Here is a 27766-nt window from a genome sequence, read left to right on the forward strand (position 1 = left end):
TCAAAATGTTTTAAATAAGCGTAAAGCATCGCAAAATATTTTCAGTATAATATTTTCAAAGTTAAGTGTTTGCCTATACTAATGATAAAATAAAGTTATTTTGAAAATCTTTTACACAGCTTGGCAGCACTCTTATTAAATTTATATACATAAATAAAAGAATTATAGACTAGTTATTTCACAATCCGGATTTGTGGGGACAGTATTTGCACTGGCACTTTCTACAGGCTTCTGCTGAGTTTTATTTCTGCGCCGTAAAATGAAATAACACAATCTGCAAGCAAAAAAAGAAAAAAAATTTAGAACAAAATAGTTTATAAGATAAATGAAACAAAAAATACAAAAATAGAGTAAAAAAGAGAATATCCAAAAAAGGTCACTTACATAAACACCAGCACATTGGGTACATAGAATACTTCACCAAAGAGAAAGATCGCACCTGGAAAAGTTGCCACAGTTTCTTGATATATGACACTGAAAATTGGCGGGAATATGAACTGCCCAATTGGCTCACTAATACCAAATATCGAGTACATTTTGCCTATAAATATAGATTTTTTTTAAATAAAATATAATAAAATCGCTAAAATAATTATCTACGACACTAACTTAATTCCGCGCCATCAACAATGCTGGAGCTGATAGTTTTGATGGCAATGACACGCAAACTTACGAACATATCAACAACTCCAGCAACATAGAAAGACTTCGTATCACTGGCAAAAGCCTGAAATGTATGCAAAATTTAAATTAAAAGGCCGTAATTAGAAAATAATAATAATTGTGAAACGAACTTACAAATAGAATTCGTGAAATAACGATTGCTACAGCTGATAATATACCAATGGTAGGGTCCGAAAATTTCAGCAATTTACTAAGTATTGCGGTGCCAATAAAAGTACCTAAAAGTCAAACAATAATAATTTAACCCAAATTGTTTAAAGCGTGAAAAGTCGAAGCATTTCTAATAACAGTTTTGAACTTATAAATGGTTTTCAAACCAAAAATATGTATTGTATATATGTACATTAGAGCGGGTTCATTTACAGGGACCAAAGAAACGAGAAAATCTCAAATGCGGGAAAGGTTGTGCGGATCAACAATTTTTAAGGCGAGGGTTTTTAGGGATCATAAAACTTTGTTCGTCAGTTTTTGGATATCCTTATGAAATTTAATGCGTGTGTGCATTTTAATATCCGATCGGGCAACTATATCAGATATCTTCCATACAAAAATCGCTGGTTCGAGGTTTTAGACCCATAGTCTCTTAAACAAAAATGTTCGGAATGATATGTAGAACATTTCCCACTTACGCGATTTCATAGAAAAAAAAATCGATCTGTTATAATATATGTATGTACATATAAAGTATTTTCTACATACCAACTAAAGCTGCCGCAGAAGAAAACGTGAAGAAGAAACTAAAGTCATTTCCATTCCAATTGAGTTTGATAAGTGTATAACGGTACCAATAGTCGTTTTCACCTACAATAGAGTACAAAATATTTCGCTCTCCATTTAAATTTAATAAACAAAAGTTTTGACCTACCTGAAACGGGACCTAGGGTCAAAAAGTAAGCAGTTATAAGTAAAATCAGTAACATTCTTCCGTGGTTCGGACGTTTTACTAACGGAAATTTAAGGCAATCTAGAACCAAAGTTGGGTCGAAGAATTCACGAAGAAAGGACCGTCGAGCGGGTGTTGCAGCGTCAGCATTCGATAACTGTGCCGACTTATCCGACGGCTCTAAACGCGAATTCAATTCAAAACTCACATTCTTAACGCGATCCACCTCATCGGTGCCCGTGTGCTCATAAGCCAAATTGTCGGCGCCGACACGTAGCGGTGGTGGACCCTGTGCCGGCAATGGTGGCGGGATGTCCTCAGGTGTTTTTTCAACTGTTTTAGGTGCAGGTTGCACCTCTTTTATAAAGAATATTATATAGAGTATGGCAATAACTTGGAATGATGCGGCCATGCCAAACGAAACTGTGAGACACAATGTAAAAAAGAAAAAAATTCTTGTAATTTTCATGTTGCAAAACAAACATTAGTGACTTACATATATAACCAAGTTTCTGAAACAGAAAACCGCTTATCGGTTGACCAATAAAAGGCACAGCTGTCACAAACATTGCAAATATACCAAATCTGCAGGAATTGTGCAGAAAGATTAATTTGAAAACAATGGAAAAGTTATAAAAATTATGGAAATATATGTATATAAAAATAGTTTGAAATTGTAAATATTACCTAAATATGCGATCTTTTTCAGGTGTCGCTATAGTTATATAACTATATATAGCCATTAAACAAAACGTGAGTCCGCCGAATAATGCCGGTACGATCGCCTCGCAGTATGCGCCAAATTCCATGGGCAGGGCATCGAAGAAGATTGCCGAAATGAGCAAACCTTAATGGAATGCAACAGTTTAGAATTTTTGGTTAATTTCCATCTTATATATTTTTACAATAATTTGACTAATATATTGTTTTTCTATTACTATTATAATGTTTTTTTTTTTTAATATGCTTACATGAGAAGGAAAGCAACTCGCCGATAATGGGCATAATCATGCATGGCTTGCGCTTATTATAACGATCAGACCAACCACCAGCAAAAAGTAACACAATCAAAGGAAAGATGGCGGCTGTAAGTAAAAAAATACAAAAAATCGTTTATTAGGCAAATAAATATTGTGTTAAAAAATGTTATAACTCTTCGCAGTGAAATATTTTCCAAACCATTAAATATTTTCATGTACTATGACATTGCATGTATTACATAACCTCAAAATTATAATCCTCATCGAGCTTATTTTTCGTGATGTAATAGTGTATAATTGAGTTTTCTAAAAGATAACAGCGCTAGGTGGGATTAAGCCGCATCTTAATGCCAAGTATATATTTTGATGAAAAAGTTATTCAATATGAATTTAGTTTCTTAGGAATTATCATAAATAAACGCTTTTTTTTGTTTTTCTGTTTTACAGATAACTAGTCATATAAAGGATAATGCATTTACTTGACCTCAACGACGTTTCTGTATCCTGAACAGGCTATATTAAGTTTACCACGAAGTTTGTAACGCTCAGAAAGAGACGTTGGATACCCTATAAAGTATATACTATACACATACATATGTACATAAATAATCAACAAGACGAGCTGGGTCGATTTAGCCTTTTGTCCATATGTCTGTCCGTCTGTCTGTATAGATAGTCCCCAAGTTCTGGAATAGAAAACTTTTTATTTGACGAAATTTTACATAATACAAGTATTATCCAAGCCAACGCCACAAGTTAGAAGCAAATAGCTCCGATCGGACCACTATAACATAGAGCTGCCTGTAAAAGTTATTATAACTGGGGAACGAAGTAGAGCTCGTGTCAAGCCGAAGTTAACATTTTTGCTAGTTTTAATTGAGAAAAGTATTAATTATTAATTACATTTATTTTTTTTTTCATTTATATTTGAAGTAAAAATAAACAAAATATTGGTCAAACAGAAATTTGCATATAACAGTTAATTCAATGGTTTAATACATATATAAACATACATGGAGAAATTAAGCTTCGTGATGAGTTAACATTTGCATTTGAATAGAATATGCAATTAAATGTGTATGAATGTAATCAATCTCTGAAAACGTTTGAGAATTCGTCGTAATGAAAAATTGTTTCGGTAAAGAATCCGGCAAATGATTTTTTTCGCATCATAAGCTAAATTGTCAATTAATAGGAATTGTTCTTCTTCTATTCAAGCAATTGCATTTAAATATTTCAAATATTTATCAAAAATTTATTTTAAGATAAAAATATAATTATGTAAATATGTTGAAGTAATTAAAAATTCAAAAGTTTAAAATAAAAAATTCTGAAATATTTTTCAAAACCATGTGTGATCTATTACATACATACATATATGTACATATACTACACACTATCGATTACCGAGTTCTAATCCATCACTAACAAATCCAGTTCATTATTTAATAGCACCTCTAAATCAATTAAACAAGAGAATGTTGTAATAAAATTTTGTGATCATCTTCTAGTAGGAAAATTTCATTCAGCGCTTCACTAATTGACATTATCTCACATCGAATTTGTTTGTTTCTGAAGATTAACACACACACAAGCACACAGATGCTATAAAACACAGCGATCAGAACGAATGCTAATTAATCCGTTTGTACAAAAACTAAAAATTCTAATGAAAACAACTTGTTTGATAATCAAACTGGACGCAAGGTAAGTGCTAACGGAACCAGTTTTGAACTATAATTCAAAATTCTCTGAAGTACTGAAGATGAATTGGCAACTATTTGCATGCGTGAAAAAGGCAAATTACGAAATCAAAACAAATGGAAAATCACGTTCCAATAAACAATTAAAGCCTCTATTGACGAATCTGTAAGTGTATTTTTTTCTTTATCAGAGATTAACAATTAACATAAACGGCGCAAAATTACTATCTATATTTGGAGTTTACAAGTACCACCAAGTATCATTAAACAAAAAATATTAAAAAAAAAAACTGAAAAATAATAATATATTAGTTATTCAAACAAAAAATCCTACACAGAAACAAGTAAAATTTAATGATGTCTTCGGGATATTTTTGAGAAGAATGTTTTACTTCTCTGTTTTGTTTTCTTGTTCCGTCACACACACACACTTGTACAGAACTACTGGAGCGTGTTTGCGAAAGGAACTGGTAATACCAGCAATTATTAGATTGGTATTTATATTTTCTGAAATTCAAACACAAATTTTTTAGATTTGCATTATTTGTTAAACACGAAATGCAAATACCCTAAACAAGTTCTAAATACCTATTAAATTCTTTGGTATATATCCAAATTGATACTCAGTTCAAACAGCAAATGAAGCGTTAATGCAAACAACGCACATCATGTGAATTTTCAAAATTTTACGATGGACCCACAAAGGATGAAATGCTATAATAAAACATACACACCAATGGGTGCGCGTTTTCCAGATACATCGGCAGCTAATTTTTGCGCCTCGATTTCAGCTTTACACACGGTGTAGTTGAAGCCCATCGAACCGATAGAGAGCGCAGCATCTGCTGCTACTGCGCCGAGCGTTGTGTTCTCGAAATTGAAGTCGTCACATTCTATGCCCAGCTCGGATTTGTCCAAAGTCGTGTCGCAGACAATTTTATTATAACCCAAATTAACGCGACACGCCTAAAAAATCGAAACAACTCCACTTTAAAGCACAAACCAAAATGAAAGGATGCACTCTTAGTCAATGTTACCTTGTCGAGCGGAAAATTTTGCATTGCTACTGCGTTAAAAACACTAGCCATCAGGTAGAAAAAGAAAAATGGTTCGATCACCAAATATTGTCGATATGCCCATAGTTTTTTTAAATAAACCACCACTCCTTTTGGCTCTGTCTCCGCTTCCGGTGCGGCTTCAGCGGAAATTCCATTCTGTTGTGACATTTCACTTTATGATGGTTGCACTTTGCAAATTTTGCACAAATTAATTTTTAATCAATTTCTGTAATATTAAAATTTCACTATTTTTGGTTATTTTTGCACTCTTCGAGACACTTTAGCACATCTCCAGTTAATTATATGTGAATTATAATAATTGCTGACTAGAATTAAGTATAAGCTTAAACAGAGTAAGCTTCTCGAGTTAGTGACTGCCGATGTTCGCGCCCGTTTAAAAACTAAACAGACTATAACGATTCGTATATTAAGCACCTTATGTCTATTTGCATTCATGATCATCTCAAATTTTGCTAAAACTTGTCTAACATGTGTTGCTCATCTTACGCTTCAGGCAGTTTATAATAACTCTCTTTTGCTTAATCATTAATTTTTTAACAATTGATGAGCATAAACTTTGGGAACTAATTAATTCATGTAAACAAATTAATTATAGGTACATATATTGCTGGTTTGTAGTGAAGTTGTTCTAGGCCTGTGTTTTCATTTTACACTTTGATGCAAGGAAAAACGAATATAAACAAAAAACGTTAAAAACAAATAATTACATACCACCGATGTTAAATATACACTAATGTAAAAAAGTAATCGTTTAATAGCTTTATTGCTCACAATCACATTCTTTGCTGTTTTTTTATTAAAACAATTTCTTTTTCAATTTATAATTTTAAGTTTGACGTTAAATTTATTTATTTTTTTATTTGCAATATATACCTAAAGCTTTAAATAATTAAATATAATTTTTTATCAGATTTTTAGAGTTAATTTTGTTCAATACCGTATTTGAATCCAAAATTTTTATAAATACTTTTTTTTTTAAACAGTTAATATAATAAGGTTTGATTACATAAAATGCATTGTTTAAAATTAAAACACGAAAATAATATTTATAAAGAAAATTCAAAAATCAGGTCTTGGCAACCCTAATCATGATCAAACGACTGTCAGCAAACCAAAGATGGGCTTATATATAAATAGTCGAAATTCTACTATCGAAATTTAGCAAATCGAACAAAAATAATTCATGCTAGGTTAATGAGTGAAAAACCTTATGCAATAAGAAAACTGGTGACAAAGCTTTAAATAAATGTTTAAAAATGAAGTATTATAGGTCAAGCTTTCTTGTTTTGAATAATTTTTATTAACTATTATTAATCGATAACATATGCGATTCTCCTTCTTTAATGCATACTTGCACATCACCACCCAATTCAATTTGACATTTTGTACTTGTAAATTTGTTCCGGTTGTTTATTTCTTCACGTCTTCAAAAGTCCTTTATTTATTTGCTGTGTTATTAGTGAGTAAGCTGAAAAGTAAAAATTAACTTCAACATTCGCATTAGTCTAAAAGAGCGCATGAAAATTAACGCAGAGTAACAAATTGCTACCGCAACTAAAACTTTTGTTTTTGCATGGCAACAAAAGAAATTTTGATTTTAATATGAATACTTCGATTTTTGGTAGCTTTTTATGGGAGGCATTGTAGAGATTGAATGAACTACCTAATTTTGCTTTGCAATCGAAAACCGACCATGTTGTCGCGCCGCAGTAAAGAAAAAGCTACCGCTCATAAGGAAGGTGTGGTTGGTAAGTATGTGAAAAAGGAAACACCTCCTGAGATACCAGTGATAAATGTCTGGTCGTTTGATGAGCAGCGCGCCAAGCATAATAAGAAGTCACTGCAGCGTTGTGCAAGCACTTCGCCCAGTTGCGAATTTACCGGTCGAAGTTCTGGTAATTCCAGTCGCAATACTTACTCCTGCGGCAACGACTCACAATTGAATTCGCAGCCTGATTATTATCATGCGAGACGGGCACAATCACAATTGCCCCCCACGACAACGACAACGATGCGTTCGGTGTCACAGGCACATCAGCAACGTTACGGTGTGACGGGCTTTTATGCGCCTACCAATTCCATGTCCTCAACAAACCAACATCCACATTTCTACTCAAGCAATAATTTGGATGTGTCCAGCAATGGACATGGTCATAGCGGTAACAGCAGCAATGCTAGTAACAGCACAAGCAACTATGTAAACATTGAGCAAATCGATCGAATTCGTCGTCAACAATCATCACCTTTACTGCAGCCTAACAATGCATCCTACGAACAATTTCATAGAAGGCACTCTGCTAATCAAAAACATAGTAACTCTTATGATGGACGAATTCGTGGCTTTACAAGCAGTGATACTAATGCCACATCAATAGCTGAAGGTACAGATTCCTACAACAATGTACTTCAGATACCACGTGGTGCTACACCAACTCCACCACAACATTATCCAACCAATGCCAGTTATTTAGCCGGCTCTGACTCCTATCCCATATACGAAAATCCCTTTAGAGTTTCTTCCAATACTTCAGGAAGTGTTATCAACAATAATCATACATCAATGAATAATTTCGATAGTCGTTCTACTCAATCAACTGCAGAAGTTCGCTCTGAGTCACCCATTTATAGTAATACCACTCTGGCGGTTTCCAACAATAACTTGCATTCATCTTACGATTTAACTGGTGGTACAGCAGCTGCAACTTCTGTTCAATCTTTGTACCATGCACCGTCGAGGCAGCTACACTCACAATCGGTCGGCAAAACAAACAGTACAACAAATGTTTTACAAAAGGTGCCATCACAGCAATCCATAGAAGAAGAGCTACCACTTCCACCCGGCTGGGCAATGCAATATACTCTTCATGGGCGCAAGTATTATATTGACCATCACACGCATACTACGCATTGGTCGCATCCGCTAGAGAGGGAAGGTCTACCGGTAGGATGGCGACGTGTTGTTTCTAAAGTTCACGGTACCTACTATGAAAACCAATATACGGGGCAATGCCAAAGACAGCATCCATGCCTTACCTCATATTATGTTTATACTACATCTGCCGAACCACCGAAGGCCATAGGCCCTGAAATGCCAGTTCCTTATACACCGCCAGTACATACACACAATGCGCTAGTACCGGCCAATCCGTATTTGTTAGAAGAGATACCCAAATGGTTGGTGGTATACTCAAATGCAGATTCATCGAAAGACCATATGCTGCAATTCAACATGTTCAGTTTGCAAGATCTTGAGTGCTTCGATGGTATGTTGGTACGTCTGTTCAAGCAAGAGCTCGGCACAATTGTTGGCTTCTACGAACGGTATAGGTAAGTGCGAAATACTGCTATGGAGCGTAAATTGGTACATATATGTATATTGTTTTTTTTTCATAAATGCTTATCGTTTCGAATTTTTAATTTTTTGTTGTTTTTTTTTATCAGACGTGCTTTGATTTTGGAAAAGAATCGTCGTGCTGAACAGGAGCGCTATTTGCAAGAGTTACATACACAAGCCACACACCAATAACACTCATTAAAATGCAGCTATTTGAATCCTACTTTAGTATCGTGTGTGCTGTGCTTCCCAAAACTTACATACTTGCGCATATAAGGAAACCTTATATATCTTAAAGTATAATTGGACTGTCTTGTTCTGTTGAACTGTGAACTGTTTTCGTACCAACAAACATTTGATAACTTTTAAGTAAAAATTTTATGTTACTGATTTTAAATAATATGTATATTATTTATATTTACCAATGATTACGTTCTATAAAATGTTTTTGTGATTTGCTTTACTATCATTTTATTTATATATACTCATATCTTTTTCATTTTAACCTATATGACTTTTGCAGCAAAAAAAAATTATAAATATACTTTATATTCACATTTTTTTCAAAGATAAGTGTTTTACTTTATGAGCGCATATAAATATATATTAATGTTTTTTTTTACCTGAACAGGGCATATTAAGTGTGCCGCGAAGTTTGTAACACCCAGAAGGAAGTGTCGGAAACCTTATAAAGTATATATTATGTAAATGATCAACATGACCAGCTGAGTCGATTTAGCTATGCCCGTCTGTCTATAGATAGTTATCTACACTATATATGAAATTTGACATAAGTTCTTTTCTGCGCAAGTAGCTGCTCATTTGGAGGAAACGGAGGGACGCTGTCATTGATCTGTCATAATTAAGTGCAACGTTTTTGTTAAATATCTTCATGAAATTTGGCACATATTTTGGTTCAAAGCAGTACTAAAATCTCCAAACAAATTGTTCGGATAGGTTCACTATAGCATATAGCCGCCCTACAGCCTGACCGATACAAATCAAGTTCTGTGTCGAAACCTATTTTATTTGACAAGATATCTTCACGAAACTTGTGCTTCAAATATCAAAACAAAATAGTATAATATTAAGCAAGCTAGCACCTTTTAACGCGAGGAAATGAAATCTTTCAATTGTAAACATAATGAAGTGGTATCACGTATATTTACACACTTAGATTTCACAATTAAAATTGGTATTTACATTTTTCGTCACTTAAGTGACTAAATACTGAAGTAATTATGAAGTTAATAAAAGATGTTTTAATTTCATAATTTGGCTTTGTTAAAAATAAATAATTATTTATATTAAACCTATTACGCATTGATTCTTTTGTTAATTATTCTGTGATTTAGATGAGCGAACCCGGAAAATAGTACAAGTGAATGAAAGTGCTTTCGAAGAAATTTAATACAAAATTAGTATTAATTACTTCGTACTCGAAAAAAAAATTTAATTGACAATTGCGAAAAGAAATGGTGCTAAGACCATTGTGACGAAAGCGCAATGATTAGTTTTATTATAGTAGCTTAAAATATTCACAGAAAAATAAACGACTAATTCGTTGGCCTTAACAACCAGCGTCCTTTACATTCGAATAGTTAAAGTTTCCTCGTAAAACTGGAGTAACTATCACACAATTGTTTTTAGTATACTGTAAAATGATAAAATTCTCTGACATTGACCACAAACTTGTACTGAAACTCGTACTATACTCATGTATAGTTCAACAACATTAAAACGAACCTTTTCCTGAACCTTTCCGTTATATAGTTTCTGCGAGTATAACTTGAGGTGTTACATCCACTTGAATGTTAGAAAAAGCTCGTTTTTTGGAATTTATTTTTAAGATTTTATTTAATTAATAAGTATAAGAAATGTACATTTGCAGAATTTAATGAATTATAATAATAATCATCATTTCATTTTGAAAAAATTTGAATTCGCTTGATCCCGTGGCCTATCTTTAGAGGAACTCCGCGAAAAAAGTGTCTGGCGGTGAGAAAGAATTTTTCTGATTTGATCTCAAATCAAAGAATCAAAGAATTGTATTATTACCATAAAGAAATACAGAATATGATCAATGGAATAATTATAATTTTGATTTTTAACTAGATGCTGGCTTCCCCAAAAGAAGTCGTTGTCGTTTGTTGTGAAGAAGTTTACCTTTCACAGTTGCTTAAAATATCGAAATTGTTATAAAAATCGTATTCCTTCGATCATTATCTGATAAATATAGCTAAGAGGTCGAGTGAAAATTTCAAATCATTGGGTGCAGCCGTTTTGGAGAATTTTCCACGCTGACTCTGAAAACAGCGTTTCGCGAAAAGCCCGAAAGAGCCTTAGGAGCCCTTTCGGGCGTCCGGAGACGTCTTTCCAAAAACGCTTATACATATGTACTTATATCCGAAACTATTTGCCCGACCAAATTCAAATTTTCTGAGAATATTTTCAAATATACTATGTACAAATAAATATATTCAATGTCATATGTCGCAAATAGTTGGAGCATATTAATGTAAAAATAAATGTAATAATATTGTATTGAATAACTTCATTTTGACCTAAGGGGTAAGGTTATTTTATAATTTCAGTGCAAATTAAAAAGAAATAAGTATATCAAGTCAGCTTTTGAAACCATTAAACAATTTAACTTCGTTTATAGATTATTTAAAATACGTACATATGTATATGTACATATGTACATATGTTTGTATGTACTTATATGTATGTAGCGATGACTTACTGCACACATCTGTCGCTCATATCATTTGATGAATGATAACAATCTACTTTGTATTAAAGTACATACATACAAACTATGTATTTGCAGATATAATTCTAATCAGTTGTAGATTTGGCTTACGTATGCTCTCGGCTGCGCTTTATAATCGCTCAACAAATCGCTAAAAGTATAAATACTTAACTGTGGCGCATGCATTGAGCACTCTGAGCTGAGTGTACTGTATTGCCCGATTTAAAGTTTTCAACGCTCATGACTTTGCACTTCAGTGTTTCAATTAGAAGCGGTCTCCTCTTGTTACAGACCGAATGCGCCGTTATTAGTCGCGATATGAACGTCGAAGTGATCGGACTCATATGAACGCAGAGACTCGTATTTCGAACACCGTATCGGCTTCAGCACACGTGTGACGATAAATCATTTTTCGCTTAAGTTGCAAAATTTTGCACGCGTTATTCTCTACTGAGGGCTTATTAGAACTCAACACTTACTCTGCGCTAATTAATATTAAAGCAATAAAGTTAGAACTTGATTTGTGAATAATTAAACATTTCGGCTTTGGCCTATTAGCAAAATTCCAACAATAGTCGCAGGTGATTCTGGTATGTTTGTTTTCGTTTTCGTTTAAGTTTAACGTATGTTATCCGTTGTTGTTATCCAAAGCGTCGCTTAATATTTCCTGTGGCTATTAGGGGTCGAGCCAGTACAGAAAAAGAAATTCCGATAAGTTTGACAAGTGTTTTTTGCTCGTCCATTTTTGTTTTTTTTTTATATGTGTGTATAAAATGTTTTGGGAAATCTTTATTGCTTTTACGTGCTGTGGCGCAAGCTTTTGTAGATGGGTAATGATTTTATGTCGTATTGCTTATTAAAATAATTAATTAATGACATTCGCGAGCCAGCAAATTTCAAAGTGAATAATCAAATTTTGAAAAGAAAGTGATTATAAATATTTATAAATATCATATGTATATAAAGATTTGTATTTTATTATGCTACTTATTTATACAAAGTTAACGGTTCATTCACACTACGCCGGTGATAAAAGCATTAGGTTTCAGGATCAAAATGTAAAAATAAACCAAGAACGGTGATATCTCTGTATTATATACGACACTTACATACATGCATATATTCATATGTACATCGTAGATCCATGGTATGGAAAATATCCTTAGGTTTTTTTACTTTTGTAAATATTTAACTGCCGGTATCCCGTTCAGTGGTCGGTAGATATGCGAGTATTAAAGTTCAACAAATAAGTGCTAATTGCAAATGCTTACAATCTGAAATGACCTAAAACAAACACAATTTTTTTAAAAGATGCTAAGTTTACTTTATGTATTTAGTTTTCTGGACGTTAATTATCCGATTACAGTTCAATTAATTTAAAATTTTAATTGCGGGCATTTTGCTCCTGAAACCTAATCAATAAAAATTGTAATTTCTAAAAGAATTTAAAATATTTTAAAACAAATTTAGCTTACAAGACCTTGTCAATGGAAAATTTAAGATTTTATTATGCTGCAATAAACGACAAAAGCCAATAAGGAATTATTGTAGCGCGTTTCCAAATATATCCCATAAAATGATAAAGACAATTGTATGACTTCTAACATGAAACATGAGCTAAATTTAGTTATTACAAGGAAATATCTTTCATAAATAGTCATCATACTACGATATCCATTTCTCACTATGAAAAAATTAAAATTGACTTTTCATGCCTTTAGAGTTTTATTGCTTTATGTTACTGTAGAGGGTTATATCCACTTGTGAATTGGAATCCTCCCCAGTGGCCAAGGAAAGCTTACCTTACCACATTTTGCAATTATTTTTAAATTATTGCTGATTTGATTGGCCAATTTTGTTAAAAGTTTTCAAATGTATAAAATGGAAAATAGTAATATTAGTAGGGGGCTATAAATTTATACACAATTTTGAAAAAATTGTTGTTGGATTACAACAAAAATTAATTTACGCAATTACAATTCCCAACGCTATATTTTCGGTTCGTTATAACTTTAAACTTTATGATATAGTCTCTCTAAACTCGTATATATTGGGTAGTCGAAATAGTATTTTCGTATTTCTAATGAAACTTAAACTTATTTTTTGTATATTTAAATAATTAAATAAATAAGCAAACATGTACCATTTTGGTCGACCACTTTGTGCCATTTTTCCGCTAAAAACATTATTCCATCAGTGTAAATCGAAATTTCGAAATTTCCATAACGGAAGCGAGCGAACCATTGTTGTGCTATGTACACGAACTGATACAGCAGCGTCTGCGTAAACTTCAAAAATGTCATTGGTGGCTTGCGTGACATTCTTCCCTTTTTTATAAAAAAAAATTCAAAATATAGCGAATTTCTCCATTATATTCACTCATTTTTGAACAGCTGTAACTTTTTTCAACTTTCCCAACATTTAATTTTTTTTGGTTAAATGAGGCTTAAAAGCCTATATGGTATGACATAATTTGATTGGTAGCACTGGAGATATACGACTGCAAGGACATTTATTGACAAAATACGAAAATACTTTTTCAACTACCATATATTTAAAACCTACAAGTGTAGTACTACTGTGATCAAAATAAAAAGTGAATTTTTAATTTATACTTCACGTGTTTTTCGATACGGTAATTTTTTTTCTGTTGGCAGTACTATTGGGGACATCTATGCTGAAGTTTGATTACAAATACGAAACGACTTTTTCGACTATCCATTATAATGTTCATACGTTTAGAAAAATATTTTTTCTTCTTCAATTGCTTAATACCTAAAAGTTCTACGGTAACGTGTCAGTGGAACAACTTCAAAGCTGTATTATTATGCAAATGTTTTCCAATTACAAAAAAAAACTCTTTTAAATAAAAGTAATTATTTATTTTGCGGTATATACTTTAATTATTTTGTTAGTTAGAATACTTGCTTTATTAAATTCTTTAGATTATTGCAAAATATTCTAACATGTATTCTAATCTACGCGAACCACAGTTTGGTTATAAAAATGAACATAGAACATACTAAGTATGCATGAATGTACATATGTATGTATGAATTGCAAGTAATCAAGGTAACGGGAAAATAGTTATAAAAATGTTATAACACTTTATAGAAGTGAATGACATTAACTCATAATTGATAAGGCAATAGAACTGTTAAAATGAATCAATTTCTTCGTCAAATAGAGGATAATAAAGTGGAGCAATTATTCATACTTGAATGGTTTTATTATATTTGTTTAATTAACAATTTACCGAAATTTAATATACTTAACTATTTTAGGTCTTAATCAATATTAGTGAAACGTAGATTTTATCAGTAATTAATAGCTTGTTTTTCGTACAAACCAAATATACATACACATATGTATATACAGAAATAGATGGATCACAACTGCTTTAAAAACATGTGATAGGGAAAGAGAAATATCATATGAACTATTGTTGATAGGTACTACACTGAAGATTACCAGTCGTTCAGTCAAGAACTGGTACTGGCTCTTAGTGCTTCACTGTTATCCGTTCATTATTGAATTACAAGGAAAGAATATTCCAACAGGAATTGAACAGCGAATATAATATTAAGTATTAATTCCGAAAACTTAAATTATACCCTGAACTGTGCATATCAAAATTGACACAAGGTCAAATATACATATACCAGCGTGACGAGCTGAGTCGATTTAGTCATGCCTGTCTGTCTGCCATAAACTCCATCTAGTCTCTCAGATCCAACTATCTTTAAGATATCGAACTGAAATTTTCCTCAAGAAGTTGCAGTCAGACCATTATATGATTTAGCACAAACTTATTGATCAAAATTAAGGTAGAGATCTTCATACAATTTTTTTTTATTTTTCTTAAAAACGTTGGATACTAAACCTGTAACGTTTTCAGATTTAGTTATACATATATAGTACCTAGTTGCAATAAGAAATGTGAAGATTAGCAAGTTTAACGATTTTTCTTGTACTGTACAAAGGTGGATCGGATTTACAAATTTTAATACTTTAAACTGACATAACCAAGGGTCTTTATGAGGATACTGTTCCTAAAAACGCGACATATACACATTAATTATCTTTAAGAGAGATATACATACATATACTACTTTTTTTACTGCTCTAAGTATCTTTTCTTGGTACTAACACTTCATATAAGAGTATATCAGATAACATGTCGTCGCTTAGAGCACATACTTTAAATAAAATCGAAGAATCGAGTACACACTTATAATAAAAACCCCTAAGTTTATAATTTTGAACATATGTAAAATGCGTAGGTGTAATCGTTAAAAACATGATGTGAGTCTATATAAAATGATTTCCCAAAGCTCGTTAATAACTCCAAAATATTAGTATTCGCAAGTTACTTCCGTTTAATGTTATATCTTGTAATTATTTGCATTAATCAGTATTATTTTATAGTTTTTAACATAATTACATATAACAGAATGACTTCTGGTACATATCGTCACCAGAAATGCAAAATAACGTAATATCACATTTCTTAGGTTTACAGGAGAAGCAAAAAACCGTATAAAAAGAAAAACACTAGAGATATTGAAACAAAATTTTCAAATCTTAATTAAAATGAAACTATAGGCTCGAAAATCCTCGCGTTCCTTAACTCCATACCGTATTACTTGGAACATGAAGTCGCTAAACCGAACTCTGGCGGCTCCTTCTTTACCCATTTACCGGAGAGGGAGTTGTGGGTGGAAAGAAGCCGTTGGTGGAGAGGGGCAGTGAGCTATTTCACTGATGGGTCAAAGCTTGAGAGCAAGGTTGATGGAAGGGTCTACTGTCAAGAGCTCTCAATCAACTCCAGTTAAAGATTTTCTGACTATTGCAGTGTGTTCCAGGCCGAAGTTGCAACCATTAAGGTAGTAGTATATTTACTGCTCCGGAGTGCAGCCTCCTTCAGAGAAGTGACCATCCACTCAGAATCAGAGCAGCGATACTGGGCTTGAACGCATTAACAGTGGGTTCAGGATTGGTCAAAAGCCTAACCTGAAGATGGGGTGGAAACAACTCAATACATCCTTCTTGACTGTTCCGCCGAATCGACTGAATAGAAACGACACAACACTGACTAAACCTTGAACCTGAAAATGTATAAAAACGCAAGGCCGTAATTATCAATTGTCTCAACTTTAATATTCTAAATGTTTTTAACATAATGACTTATGGTACATACATATGTATGTATGTAAGTCATTAATCAGGAAGCTGCTTATCACTACATGTAATAACTGCAGGTACCAAAAGAAGCTTGAATGTTAAGGTGTCATAAATTGTATGAACTACTTTATTTGTATTTGAAACCTTGAATCAGAAAATGTATAAAAATACAAGGTCGCAGTTAACAATTGTCTCGGTTTAAATATTCGCTTCTTTTGGAGTGAATTCTTATTTTGATTTTGGAATTGAACTTTTCGTGTTTCACGCTTTGTAGTATTCGCTTTTTAATATGATCTTGCCCTTACCATCGAAATCTTATTAAAAATTTCCAATATGTCCAGCAACATACAAAACAATGTGTCCCCCACACCTACAGCCCCTGTACCTCCTATACCACCACTGTTTCCCCATTTGATTACAAAAAAAAACTTCGCTTTCCGACTTCTCCTTCTTTCTTTATATAAAAATAATTGTTAAATTGAGCTTGTGATAGTTTTTAATAAACGGCTTTTCTTAATGTGGTTCAATAAGCCACTTCTTTAAGGGATTATAATGGGTTGTCAAAAATGTCTTGCGATATTTTTATTGAATTTTTTTTTTTATTGAAATTGAAATGAATTTTTGATGACTCATGCCTAGCTCTTGACCGATGCTACGGCTGCTACTATGCCGGTCTCTTTCGACCAATTCAGCGATTTTATCGCAATTTTCGACGACAGGCCTTCCGGAGCGTGGCGAATCTTCGACCACCTCTACACCAGAACGAAAAAGTTTAAACTATCGTTGTGCGGTGGTCGTAGTAGTACTGTAAAATATGCCGTATTTTCTCTTTATTTTGCTCCATGTTTGCGACGCTATAACTCACGAAAGACTTAAAAGAAACGACAACCAATCAAACACGTGTTAGCGCGTGAAATGAGCTTTCCAAAAAGGTATAGCATGACCCGATGCGACGAATAAAACTAGAACTTCGCGCTAAACTTTTAAATTTAACTGTATTTTAAGACTTAGCATTAGTAAAAATATGTACATATTTTAAAGCTGTTCTTCGAAAGCTCTTTTCAAAAACGTTGCTTTGCGGTGACTCCTATATCTCTGAACTGGATCCACAGATTTCGTTAAAGTAATGTTAAATATAGTAATTTATCGATTTTAGACCACAATGTTGGCTTTTAATTGTTTATAAAAAATATTTATCTTCGATTAATTACTAAAAATATATATTTAAGAAGCTAGTTTAAAAATTTGATTTAATTTTGATTTTGCGTTTAAAGTTTGGCCTTCTACTTCCAAGCACTCTGAAACGCCTTATTCAAATTTGCATGTTACTGCGAAAATATTCACCGGAACGATATGATTTAGTTACTAAAGTTTATTTCTAGTTCACTGTAAACTAAATAAATATGCAAGTACTTAAAACCGCTCAAATAATAATAACAAGTTGCGCGTCATGTTTATTTTATTTATGTGCATTACTGTAAAGAACCCCTGAAGAACAGATGCAACCTCAGAAAATGACAAATTTGCACTTTGATTGAGCGTAAAGCTGTAAATGAGTGGATAAATTGGTTGGTCCACAATTAGTTTAATCATGGCATTGAGATAAAGTGTTTATTTATTTAAAAAATCTCGGAACATACATATATGATATCAACGTACAAAACTACCCAGAGCCGTGGCTGGTGGGATTTAAAATTACAAAAATATTATTTAATAATTTTTTGTTGCTTAATAACTTGGCGCCACAGAGCAGGTTCACCGTTATGAGGTAATTTTCACACGTACTTGCGTCATATCTAACTCAAATTCCACGCAATGCAATAAATTGCTCTTATCAGTATATATGTATATGTACATATGTGACATGTTCTTACATTCCAAAAAGAACTTACGAAAGTGTTACTTTGTTTAAGTGTTATATTCAAAATTAACATAATTCCGGTAGATTTGAACTGCAACGCACAATTCTTCTTTCATTTATATGTACTGGTCTGTTCGCTATTAGCTAATTTGTTGAGCAATGTGCATTTTCTATTTCGAGTATCCATAGGTTAGCAATACAAGTATATATGTAGTATTTTCTGTACTTAAGCTTTTTATGATTGTTTATTTGCTTAACTTTTTAAACCGGCTTATGAATATAGACACTTAGGCACAGGTGTTTTCCAAAGCTACCGAGCACTATATACATACATATATACATAGCTGCATGTACACTTACATGCGTCCGTTTGTAAACCAGAACGTAAAACCGAAACTATAGCGATTCATTGCCAAGAGCGAGGTTAATTAATTAGACTTATTAACCATTTTTCAATTACGTGCAAACATACATATTCACAATGCACTCGTATATGTGTACACACGCCACAGCCATAAAGTTCAACTACCATAAATTTAATACAAGTCACTAATTGCTTTCCAAAGTTAAGGTAAGCCACTTTTTTGAAACTAAAACGAACGTTTTAAATTGAAATCTTTTTTTTTTGCCAACACTGTTGCGTTAACAATATGAAATTTGAAGAAAATTCCACAAAGTGTTAAAACACCACGTTAAATAACGCTAATTTCGATAAACTCTAATTATACCTCAACAGCTACGCCTACTTTCTACGTGCGTTTGTTAGTTTCATATGTAAATATGATCTAAAATAATAAAAAAAACGTCATATTTTTACCCAGGACAGAGTATATTAAGTTTGTAAGAAAAGTACCGGGAAATTGTAAAAAAAACGAAAAATATTTAATTATTCATCAAGATTTATTTTGTCGCCTTCAAAGTAATCCCCACCAGATGTAATACATTTATGCCAACGGTTTCAGCTCCTTCAACGAATCTTGTTTTATATCTTGGACCGACTGAAAACGGTTTCCATACCGATGATTGTTCACTTGTTTGCATGTCAAACTCATAAACCCATGTCTTATCGGCAGTTATAATGCTCTCTAAGAATGCGTGGTCGGAATTCGCACGATCAAACCAGTCAAAAGAGACCTGCTCACGATACTCTTTTTGAACAGAATTCAGATTTATCGGGACGAATCGAGCAAGAACGCATTTTATACACAAAATACGAGTATCCACCAAAATCATTCAAACGGGCTCGCGAGAGATGCTCTCTGCAATCATATCATCTGCATCATATCATTCACTTTTTTAATATTTTCATCAGTTGAAGAGGTCGAAAACGAGAAAGGTCTCGGTAAAAACGGTGTATAATAAAATAACTAAAACAGGCTATATTGAATGTATGTAGAATAAGTTCTTCGGATTTTTATACTCTCGCAACAAAGTTGCTAAGGAGAGTATTATAGTTTTGTTCACATAACGGTTGTTTGTAAGTCCTAAAACTAAAAGAGTCAGATATAGGGTTATATATACCAAAGTGATCAGGGTGACGAGTAGAGTTGAAATCCGGATGTCTGTCTGTCCGTCCGTCCGTCTGTCCGTCCGTCTGTCCGTCCGTCCGTGCAAGCTGTAACTTGAGTAAAAATTGAGATATCTTGATGAAACTTGGTACACGTGTTTCTTGGCTCCATAAGAAGGTTAAGTTCGAAGATGGGCAAAATCGGCCCACTGCCACGCCCACAAAATGGCGGAAACCGAAAACCTATAAAGTGTCATAACTAAGCCATAAATAAAGATATTAAAGTAAAATTTGGCACAAAGGATCGCATTAGGGAGGGGCATATTTGGACGTAATTTTTTTGGAAAAGTGGGCGTGGTTTTTTGTACATATCTCGGAAACTACTATAGCCATGTCAACCAAACTCTACAGAGTCGTTTTCTTCAGGCATTTCCATATACAGTTCAAAAATGAAATCTCGATTATCACTTTATCATGCGAGAGTATAAAATGTTCGGTGACACCCGAACTTAGCCCTTCCTTACTTGTTATAAAATATTTTTCTTAGAGGAGTAGAAAGAATATTCCATTATATCTGCTTGTTTCCGAGCATTAGTTCCTTGCTAAACACTTCGAGATTACAATAGACACCTCTATAATCATAATTTTTTGTTCATTAGGTTATGAGTGACAAAAGCTCAAGTGTTCAATTACACTAAAAAATGCAATAATGATGATCCGATTACTTCATTCATATGCGATGAGTTTCATTCATAAATTACGAGATAGAGAATAATCAAAATCTATAGGATCATGAAATTCGTTCGAGTCATTAATTCCTATTTAATCATTTTACGAAAGATCATAAGCTTAAATTGCTATTGACACTCGATAGAAAGGTCTGTAGGAACATGATCGGAATACTAACTGGTCACTGTCTGGTGGCGACACTCGCCCGCAGAATGGCGCTGACAGATCAAGAAGACTGCAGGTAATGTCTAGAGCAAGGCACCATGGAAACGATGGAGCATCTTTTCTGCACTTGTCCCGCATTGACAAGAATGTCGCCACGGTATGTTATACAGGAAAAAGTTTCGATAGTGAGGCCATAGAGTCTGCTGAAATTCGCGTCAAGTGCAGGCATCCTCATGGACTTAGTAACTGAACTCTATCTGGTATCGCAAAGGACCAAAACTGGTCTATGCGTGGTTCATTGATCTACCAGACTAGCATAACCTGCCATATGCTTAAACGGCATCTAATAGCTTTGATATAATTAGAAATCAAATCAATGTCCAAAATTTGGAAAGCTGTGTTTCTACCTCCAATTATGGTTAATGAAAGAAAAATTAAGCGTTTATGAAATCTAGGGCACGGGTTCTTATTAAGTACATTTACATATATAATTAATAATGAAATGACAATATCAAATCATCAGTTATCACACGTGTAAAGATTTTGTCCTATATGACGATTTACCCGTCAGGGAAATAATATGTATATGAATAATTTGCATACATCATAACTATAGCAAAGTGTTCTACATATAAAACTCATGATCATATTATTAATAAAAAATTTTCCGACATACTAACATAGAAAAAAGTAATTTTAGTAATAGCAACTTGCATATCGATTTAATAGCACTATAAAATCATTCTAATCTAAGCTACTATACGAAAAATGTATGTGAAATGTCAATTTAATAACCGTTGTTATCAGCTACGTGGTTGGATGAGTTTTATGCGTTGTTTGCAAACTTAATAAAGTGACTAGTGAATATTAGGGATGAGCATCGTACCTGAGTTGAACACGCGTGAATTTAATAAAATAATAATGCTATCCTAAAAGAAATGTCAAACAACAAAATATATTGAAATTTTCTTACTAAAGTGCAAGCAATAATTTTTCACAGTAATTTAGTAACTCAAATCATTCTAATGTTTCATGAATTATTATTAATGTTTAGTAAAGACAGTATAAGTTTTGAATATCAAGTCAGACATATAAATATTTATTTGACAGCTATCAAACAATACTAAAAGTTAACCGAGGAAACTCATATATAAATACATACATATGTATGTATATATTTGCAAGTAGATTAGCTAGAAAAATTACCATCAAACAGTAGGAGAATCAAACATTATTTTACGACGATTCTCCATTCGATTATTAGATTTGAAGTCTGCCTGTCCAACCAATGTTTACCAATCCTAACACGAATTATGGGAATACCATATTACGATTACGTCAAATAAACGTCAATTTCAATGGTAGTTGATAAAATAAAGATTCCTAGAATTGCTAATTGCTGGCAGAATTCATGTTACTGACCTTTTCTTAGAAAAGTAAATAAGCCATCTAAACCATATTAATATATATATCAACACTTGTACTACATAACAAATACATACATATAATGTGTACAAGTCCATATGTATGTACTTCCCCAATCGGCCCCGTATAGACAATGGCACATTGTTGACAAACAGCGATTACATTTTCACTGGCGCAATTAATCGGCGTTTGGTCATTCCAATAAACACTAATATGATAATTTTAGCACGTTCGGTCTCGTTTTCATTCAATAAATGGACGTCGCGGTTATCACGTTTTAAAGGTTCATAGCTGGTGTGCGTATGTATTTATTTATGTATAGAAATATTTACTTTTACAGGGGTGGTTGAATAAAGTTAATCTTATTTTTATTTCGGAAAGCATTTTTTGATTATTTTTGAATTAAAAAAAACTTGGGGACACTATTATGTCCTTGAGTTTTAACATTTCCCAAATGGTCTCGGTATCATCAATGATTAAATCGCTTTAAACATACGTGAAATATTTCACGATTTAGTGCCACAAGTAACCTAAGTTTGTCTATGAAGCATTAATAGGTTATTTTGAGGTTATCACCTCCCAAGAAATGTCAAGGGGTTACATGGGTTTACGAGTTTAAAAAATCGAATTTTTTTTGAGTAATAGTTTCGGAGATACAGCCTTGAAAAAATGTGCGCTCGAGGCTACTTAGGCTAAGTGCGCCGTCTTTAAACGCGTTTTTCTCGAAACTGAGTTTTTGAAGTCGGTTCGCAAGATTTCTCGAGAACTACTCAACCGATCTTCATGAAACTTTACACTGCCCTTTGAGATACAATTCTTAAAGACTCGGATGAGAATTTTTTTCGATTACAACTATTTGAAAAAAAAATGTGAAATTTTCACTGAAATTTTTATATTTTTGTAAAAATGTCTGCCAAAAATCCAATTTTCAGTTTTTTTCCTTCGTTCGAGTTCTAAGTTAAAGTTTTAACTAAAACAGGCACCTTTTCACTTTAGATGATCCTGTAAAGAGTTATCCTGCAAACGCGGGCGCATCTTTTTTCCGAAACGTCGCAGGAAATGGCGCCGCAATGGCCGAGTTTAAAATATTTTTTTTCATAAATTGCAGAATTTCTTTTGCTTTTCTTTCTTATTAATGTATTTTTGTAACATTAAAAAATTCTAATGAAATAACCCATGTAACCCCTGTAACCCCTTAACCACGGCACAGGCCAAAAGTTTACAATTACTACACGACTATTTCCGCTATATTCTGACTAGGAAGAATTCTGGTTACAGCTGCCTTTAGAGCACAACTCTTGCGTCTCGGTACCTAGATAAGATATAATATTATATATTGAATATATATGAAAATAAAAACCGAAACATTTTACCCAGCGATCACGAATATAACTTCACTTGGAAAAAATTGAATGAAAAAACGAATGACGCCGGTTTGACTTTACTGCTTTACTTACAATAATGCTACAAGAACTCGGAGAATCGTACTCCACCAGTGTTACCGCGATACTTTGACTCTGCACTCCTGAAAAAGATAGTGCTTACAGTTATTTTGTACATCGTCTTCCGATGAATTGAATCTGCTCAATCTCGTCTTGTAATTACTGAACAATTTGTTCAACCAATCTTTAGTAGTAAAAATACATATAAGGATATACATATGTACATATGTATGTAGAAATGTGAACTATATATCTTTATTAGGGCAATCAATAAATGCACTTTCATAAATTCATAAGTGTATGAGCAATCCACACGCACTTTGCTCGTATTAATTGATTCAATTGCGTGGAATTTCCGCACTTAGGCATGAAGCATTAAAGGAAATTGTTAAAAATAAACACACACACACATACACATGATCTGATTACATTCCTTAAATGTTTTTTTTTCATATACCAACCAAATACTTTATATAATTGCATATTGTATGAAAGTGTTGACAAGAAAATTTAAAATTTATATGAATGTTGTTGTAGTAGGTTCTCAGAAAAACAACAAAAAATTAAGTAGTAATATGAAAGCATTAACAATTAATTAATCAGCGAGAGAGTATTTAAAAGTAATACGAAATACCAAAACAAAAAAAACATAGTATGTACATATGTCCATGTTTGCATTCTATAAATACTTATGTATGATGAAAACAATTACATTCAAGTGTAGTGATATCGAAATGTTGATAATTTTTACTATAAAGAATGATATTTAAAACAGAACAAAAAAGTTAACTGCAAAAATAAAGTTAGGCTGCCTAGAAACTATAATACCCTTCACGTCACGCCGATCATTTCTGCAGACATTCCCAATTAGCTAACTATGAATGCTTAAATATCGTGACTTGAATCAGCTGAGGTATTCCTCGAAGAAATTTGCAATTTATTTGTGATTTAATTTTTTTATATCATTACTTTTCAATTTGTATAATATTTTAATACTTTTATTTATTTCAGAAAATTCGTGTAATATAGAACGCGCCTAAAATGAAGAGTTCTACTGGTATCTACAGTGTACTTCGGTATACGAAATCATTAATATTTGTGATATCAATATCGGGTGAGTTAGCGAATTGTATATTTCATTGTACTTTATAATTACTAATTGATTCGTCGAACTTCCAGTAGCCTTATTCACACAAACAACCGCAGATGAACGATTCACACGAAGCTCTAACCGAAGCGGGTTAACCGTATCCACACATGATCTCACAATTATAGTAAAAAACACAAAAACATTTGACGTTCTAATCAGGTGAGTCCCAGCAGAATATATGTACATATAAGTATGTAAGCATTCACAGGGTGAGATAATAGTAATAAAACATGTGAGCAACCAATCCAATCGCAAGAAGCGAGTTGAAATTGATCTGCTCATACGACGGTAAAGTTTCGACCAATTAATGACATCCTTCAAATCAAATGACATTCTTTAATATATGGATCTCCCTTCAATTTTTGACACTTTTTTTATATCCTACAGGGATCCATTGGAACAGGACGTATTTGTCCAATTGGTAAAACAACATGAGACTTTAGTAGAATTGGACCCTAACTACTTCACAATTAGTGCATCGAATCCACAAAATAGAACAGTTAGCGTACGAGGACTCCAACTTGGACACCTAGAAGTTACAGCGACGAGCTTACCCGACGAGTCTTGGATGTACGTATGCGCTTCAGTATGAACGAACTTACTTTTTTATTATAATGTACTCATAAAATTTTTTTGTACAGTGTTGACGATTTATTTGTACGCATAACTGTTGCAAAGTCGGAGCCGATTATTTACACATCAATCGTGTTCGGTTGGATTTATTTTGTGGCCTGGTCCATCTCGTTCTATCCGCAGATTTTCATTAATTTTAGACGAAAATCTGTAATTGGACTCAATTTTGACTTTCTAGCACTCAACATTGTTGGTTTTACACTATATAGTGTTTTCAATTGTGGCCTCTATTGGGTACCCAGCATACAGGACGAATATGCCAGTCGACATCCACGTGGTATGAATCCAGTTTTATTGAATGATGTCGTATTCGGTTTACATGCGATGTTTGCGACAGCCATTACAATTATCCAGTGCTTTTTATATGAGGTAAGGCTTGGTGAACCATAACACAAACATATCTACTTATTATAAATATAAAAATTAACTTTAGTGCAGTAACTGAATCCTGAAAAATGTATATTAAAGTTAAAGTACATATATGCAGGGCCGTAGAGTAAAAACCGGGGACAGAGTATGATTGTAGTGAATTATTGGTTAAATAATGTTACATAGCACCTTGACGTTCGGATAACCCCTGGTCCAAGAGAAATTGTCGAGCTGCATCGATAAGGCATCTGTCTCTATCTGTCTATATTAAGTGAAGGATAACCTCAAGTTCTGAGATATCGGTCTGAAATTTTCCACAAGTCCTTTCTTTCCCAAAAAGCTATTCATGGTATGGAAAACATTATTATATGACAATATACCTTTCCGAAAAAATTATTGCTCAAGGCAACACTACTATCCCCGAACAAATTGTTCAAATGGAAACACTATAGAATATAGCTGTATGTACGTTTTTATTTGGCAGGATATCTTCACGAAATTATGCACAAATGTCCAAAAACAAGATAAATATCTTTTGATAAAAAAAAGTGTACTCGTGACGAAAATTAAAGCTTCGTGCCGCCGAAGTTAACATTTTTTCTTGTTTTATTATTTTCTTGTTTATTATTACAGCGCGCCGAACAAAGAGTCTCCAGAATCGCGTCAGGTATATTAGCCGCAATCGCGATAATTGTTTTGGTTACATTAATTCTAGCCATTACTGGTGTTGTGCAGTGGCTGGATTTTCTATACTACTGCAGCTACATTAAACTGGCGATGATCATCAAATATGTGCCCCAGGTTAGTTAAAAAAAAAATAACAACAAAAACACATTACATATGCCTTCTCAATAAAACGTTATGTCAGAGATTAATTATTAAATTTTACAACATTTATTTGTCTTGAACGTCTGCAGGCGCTGATGAACTATCGCCGTAAGAGCACTACTGGCTGGAGTATTGGTAATATTCTGTTGGATTTCACTGGCGGTTTGCTCAGCATGTTGCAGATGATCTTGAACGCATACAATTATAGTAATTTCTTTTAATTTTTATTAACTTAAAAAAAAAATTATATTCTATTTCAATATCTGCAGACGATTGGGTGTCAATTTTCGGTTCTGTGACGAAATTCGGCATGGGTCTATTCTCCGTGCTCTTCGATGTGTTATTTATTCTTCAACACTATGTGTTTTACAGGTTTGTTTCAAAAGCTTTAAAGTATGTATATTTATTAAGCACTTTTGTAGTGTTGGCCACACATTATTCATCCATCAAAATTAACATACTTATGTACACGCACGTGTGATATCACAAAAGCATAGGCAAACAGATAAATCAAAGTTTGTTCAAGGCAAAAGTTCAATAATTCCTTTAAAATGGCAAAGCCAACTGAACCCACAGCTCCATCAATTCCATACTACAAACATACACACATTGAAGCACCTGCATACTCATACCTTTATAAACGTATGTATATATGCACATAACCATATAATTGTCATATTCATAAAATGCACTTGCTTTATTGGTCGATATTCTATATACATATGTATGTACATAAATGCACAATTTTTGTTTTTAGGCACTCCCAGCAGCTTTCCATCTCTACGACTACTAACGCCACAGAAGTGGTTACAGATAAAGCTGATGAGCAACCGCGCTATTAGTTTTACTTTTTTATGTTTTAGTTTTTGTTTTTAATATTTATTTTGTTAATGCGTGTTAAGCACTCATGTGTAAATGTGTATATTCGCACACTTTTCTTGTACTTAAGATGTATGTATATACAAATAAAAGTATACAATTTAGTACTTTTAAGGACTTCCTTTTATTTCAAACATTTAATTGAAAACTATTTTATTACTTTTCAAGAAATTCTG

The 27766-nt window shown here is 33.1% G+C and overlaps 3 protein-coding genes across 8 annotated transcripts; 2 read left to right on the top strand and 1 right to left on the bottom strand.

Moving 5' to 3' along the window:
• Positions 1-12841, bottom strand: LOC120771347. 2 transcript variants are annotated; one of them, XM_040099298.1, is made up of 11 exons: positions 5288-5689; positions 4985-5216; positions 2539-2652; positions 2255-2414; positions 2064-2152; positions 1550-1990; positions 1384-1485; positions 799-902; positions 610-727; positions 385-541; positions 1-274 (listed from the first exon to the last, which is right to left on the bottom strand). In XM_040099298.1, the coding sequence occupies exons 1-11, from the start codon at positions 5474-5476 to the stop codon at positions 163-165; spliced, it is 1818 nt and encodes a 605-aa protein (XP_039955232.1). In that variant the 5' UTR covers positions 5477-5689; the 3' UTR covers positions 1-162. The 2 variants fall into 2 exon arrangements, with proteins under 2 accessions (XP_039955232.1, XP_039955241.1); XM_040099307.1 differs by lacking the exons at positions 4985-5216; positions 5288-5689 and adding an exon at positions 12528-12841.
• LOC120771359 (scaffold protein salvador) lies at positions 6712-9108 on the top strand. Its single transcript, XM_040099319.1, has 2 exons — positions 6712-8656; positions 8771-9108. Exons 1-2 carry the CDS (start codon positions 6984-6986, stop codon positions 8853-8855), a joined length of 1758 nt encoding a protein of 585 aa, XP_039955253.1. The 5' UTR covers positions 6712-6983; the 3' UTR covers positions 8856-9108.
• LOC120771368 (cystinosin homolog) lies at positions 9357-27704 on the top strand. 5 transcript variants are annotated; one of them, XR_005704965.1, is made up of 10 exons: positions 11655-12008; positions 24743-24845; positions 24911-25040; positions 25269-25451; positions 25523-25883; positions 26517-26684; positions 26801-26918; positions 26981-27083; positions 27134-27353; positions 27469-27533. XR_005704965.1 is itself a non-coding variant. In XM_040099348.1 (9 exons), the coding sequence occupies exons 2-9, from the start codon at positions 24773-24775 to the stop codon at positions 27551-27553; spliced, it is 1221 nt and encodes a 406-aa protein (XP_039955282.1). In that variant the 5' UTR covers positions 9357-9798; positions 24743-24772; the 3' UTR covers positions 27554-27704. The 5 variants fall into 5 exon arrangements, 4 of the variants coding, with proteins under 4 accessions (XP_039955282.1, XP_039955289.1, XP_039955273.1 ...); XM_040099348.1 differs by lacking the exons at positions 11655-12008; positions 27134-27353 and adding an exon at positions 9357-9798 and having other exon boundaries at positions 27469-27704; XM_040099355.1 differs by lacking the exon at positions 27134-27353 and having other exon boundaries at positions 11658-12008; positions 24914-25040; positions 27469-27704.
• Positions 27705-27766: the final 62 nt, after the last annotated feature.

This window comes from Bactrocera tryoni, chromosome 1, assembly GCF_016617805.1.
Source record: "Bactrocera tryoni isolate S06 chromosome 1, CSIRO_BtryS06_freeze2, whole genome shotgun sequence".
NCBI classification, from domain to species: Eukaryota; Metazoa; Arthropoda; class Insecta; order Diptera; family Tephritidae; genus Bactrocera; species Bactrocera tryoni.

Excerpts from the sequence above, each read along its gene's own strand:
- LOC120771347 (XM_040099298.1), bottom strand. The coding sequence starts at position 5,476 with ATGTCACAACAGAATGGAATTTCCGCTGAAGCCGCACCGGAAGCGGAG. Across the intron at positions 728-798 it reads TTATTTCACGAATTCTATTT|GCTTTTGCCAGTGATACGAA; the intron begins GTAAGTTCGTTT and ends CATACATTTCAG. Across the intron at positions 275-384 it reads CCCAATGTGCTGGTGTTTAT|ATTGTGTTATTTCATTTTAC; the intron begins GTAAGTGACCTT and ends TTTTGCTTGCAG.
- LOC120771359 (XM_040099319.1), top strand. The coding sequence starts at position 6,984 with ATGAACTACCTAATTTTGCTTTGCAATCGAAAACCGACCATGTTGTCG. Across the intron at positions 8,657-8,770 it reads GGCTTCTACGAACGGTATAG|ACGTGCTTTGATTTTGGAAA; the intron begins GTAAGTGCGAAA and ends TTTTTTTATCAG.
- LOC120771368 (XM_040099348.1), top strand. The coding sequence starts at position 24,773 with ATGAAGAGTTCTACTGGTATCTACAGTGTACTTCGGTATACGAAATCA. Across the intron at positions 25,452-25,522 it reads TTACCCGACGAGTCTTGGAT|TGTTGACGATTTATTTGTAC; the intron begins GTACGTATGCGC and ends TTTTTTGTACAG. Across the intron at positions 26,685-26,800 it reads TCATCAAATATGTGCCCCAG|GCGCTGATGAACTATCGCCG; the intron begins GTTAGTTAAAAA and ends GAACGTCTGCAG.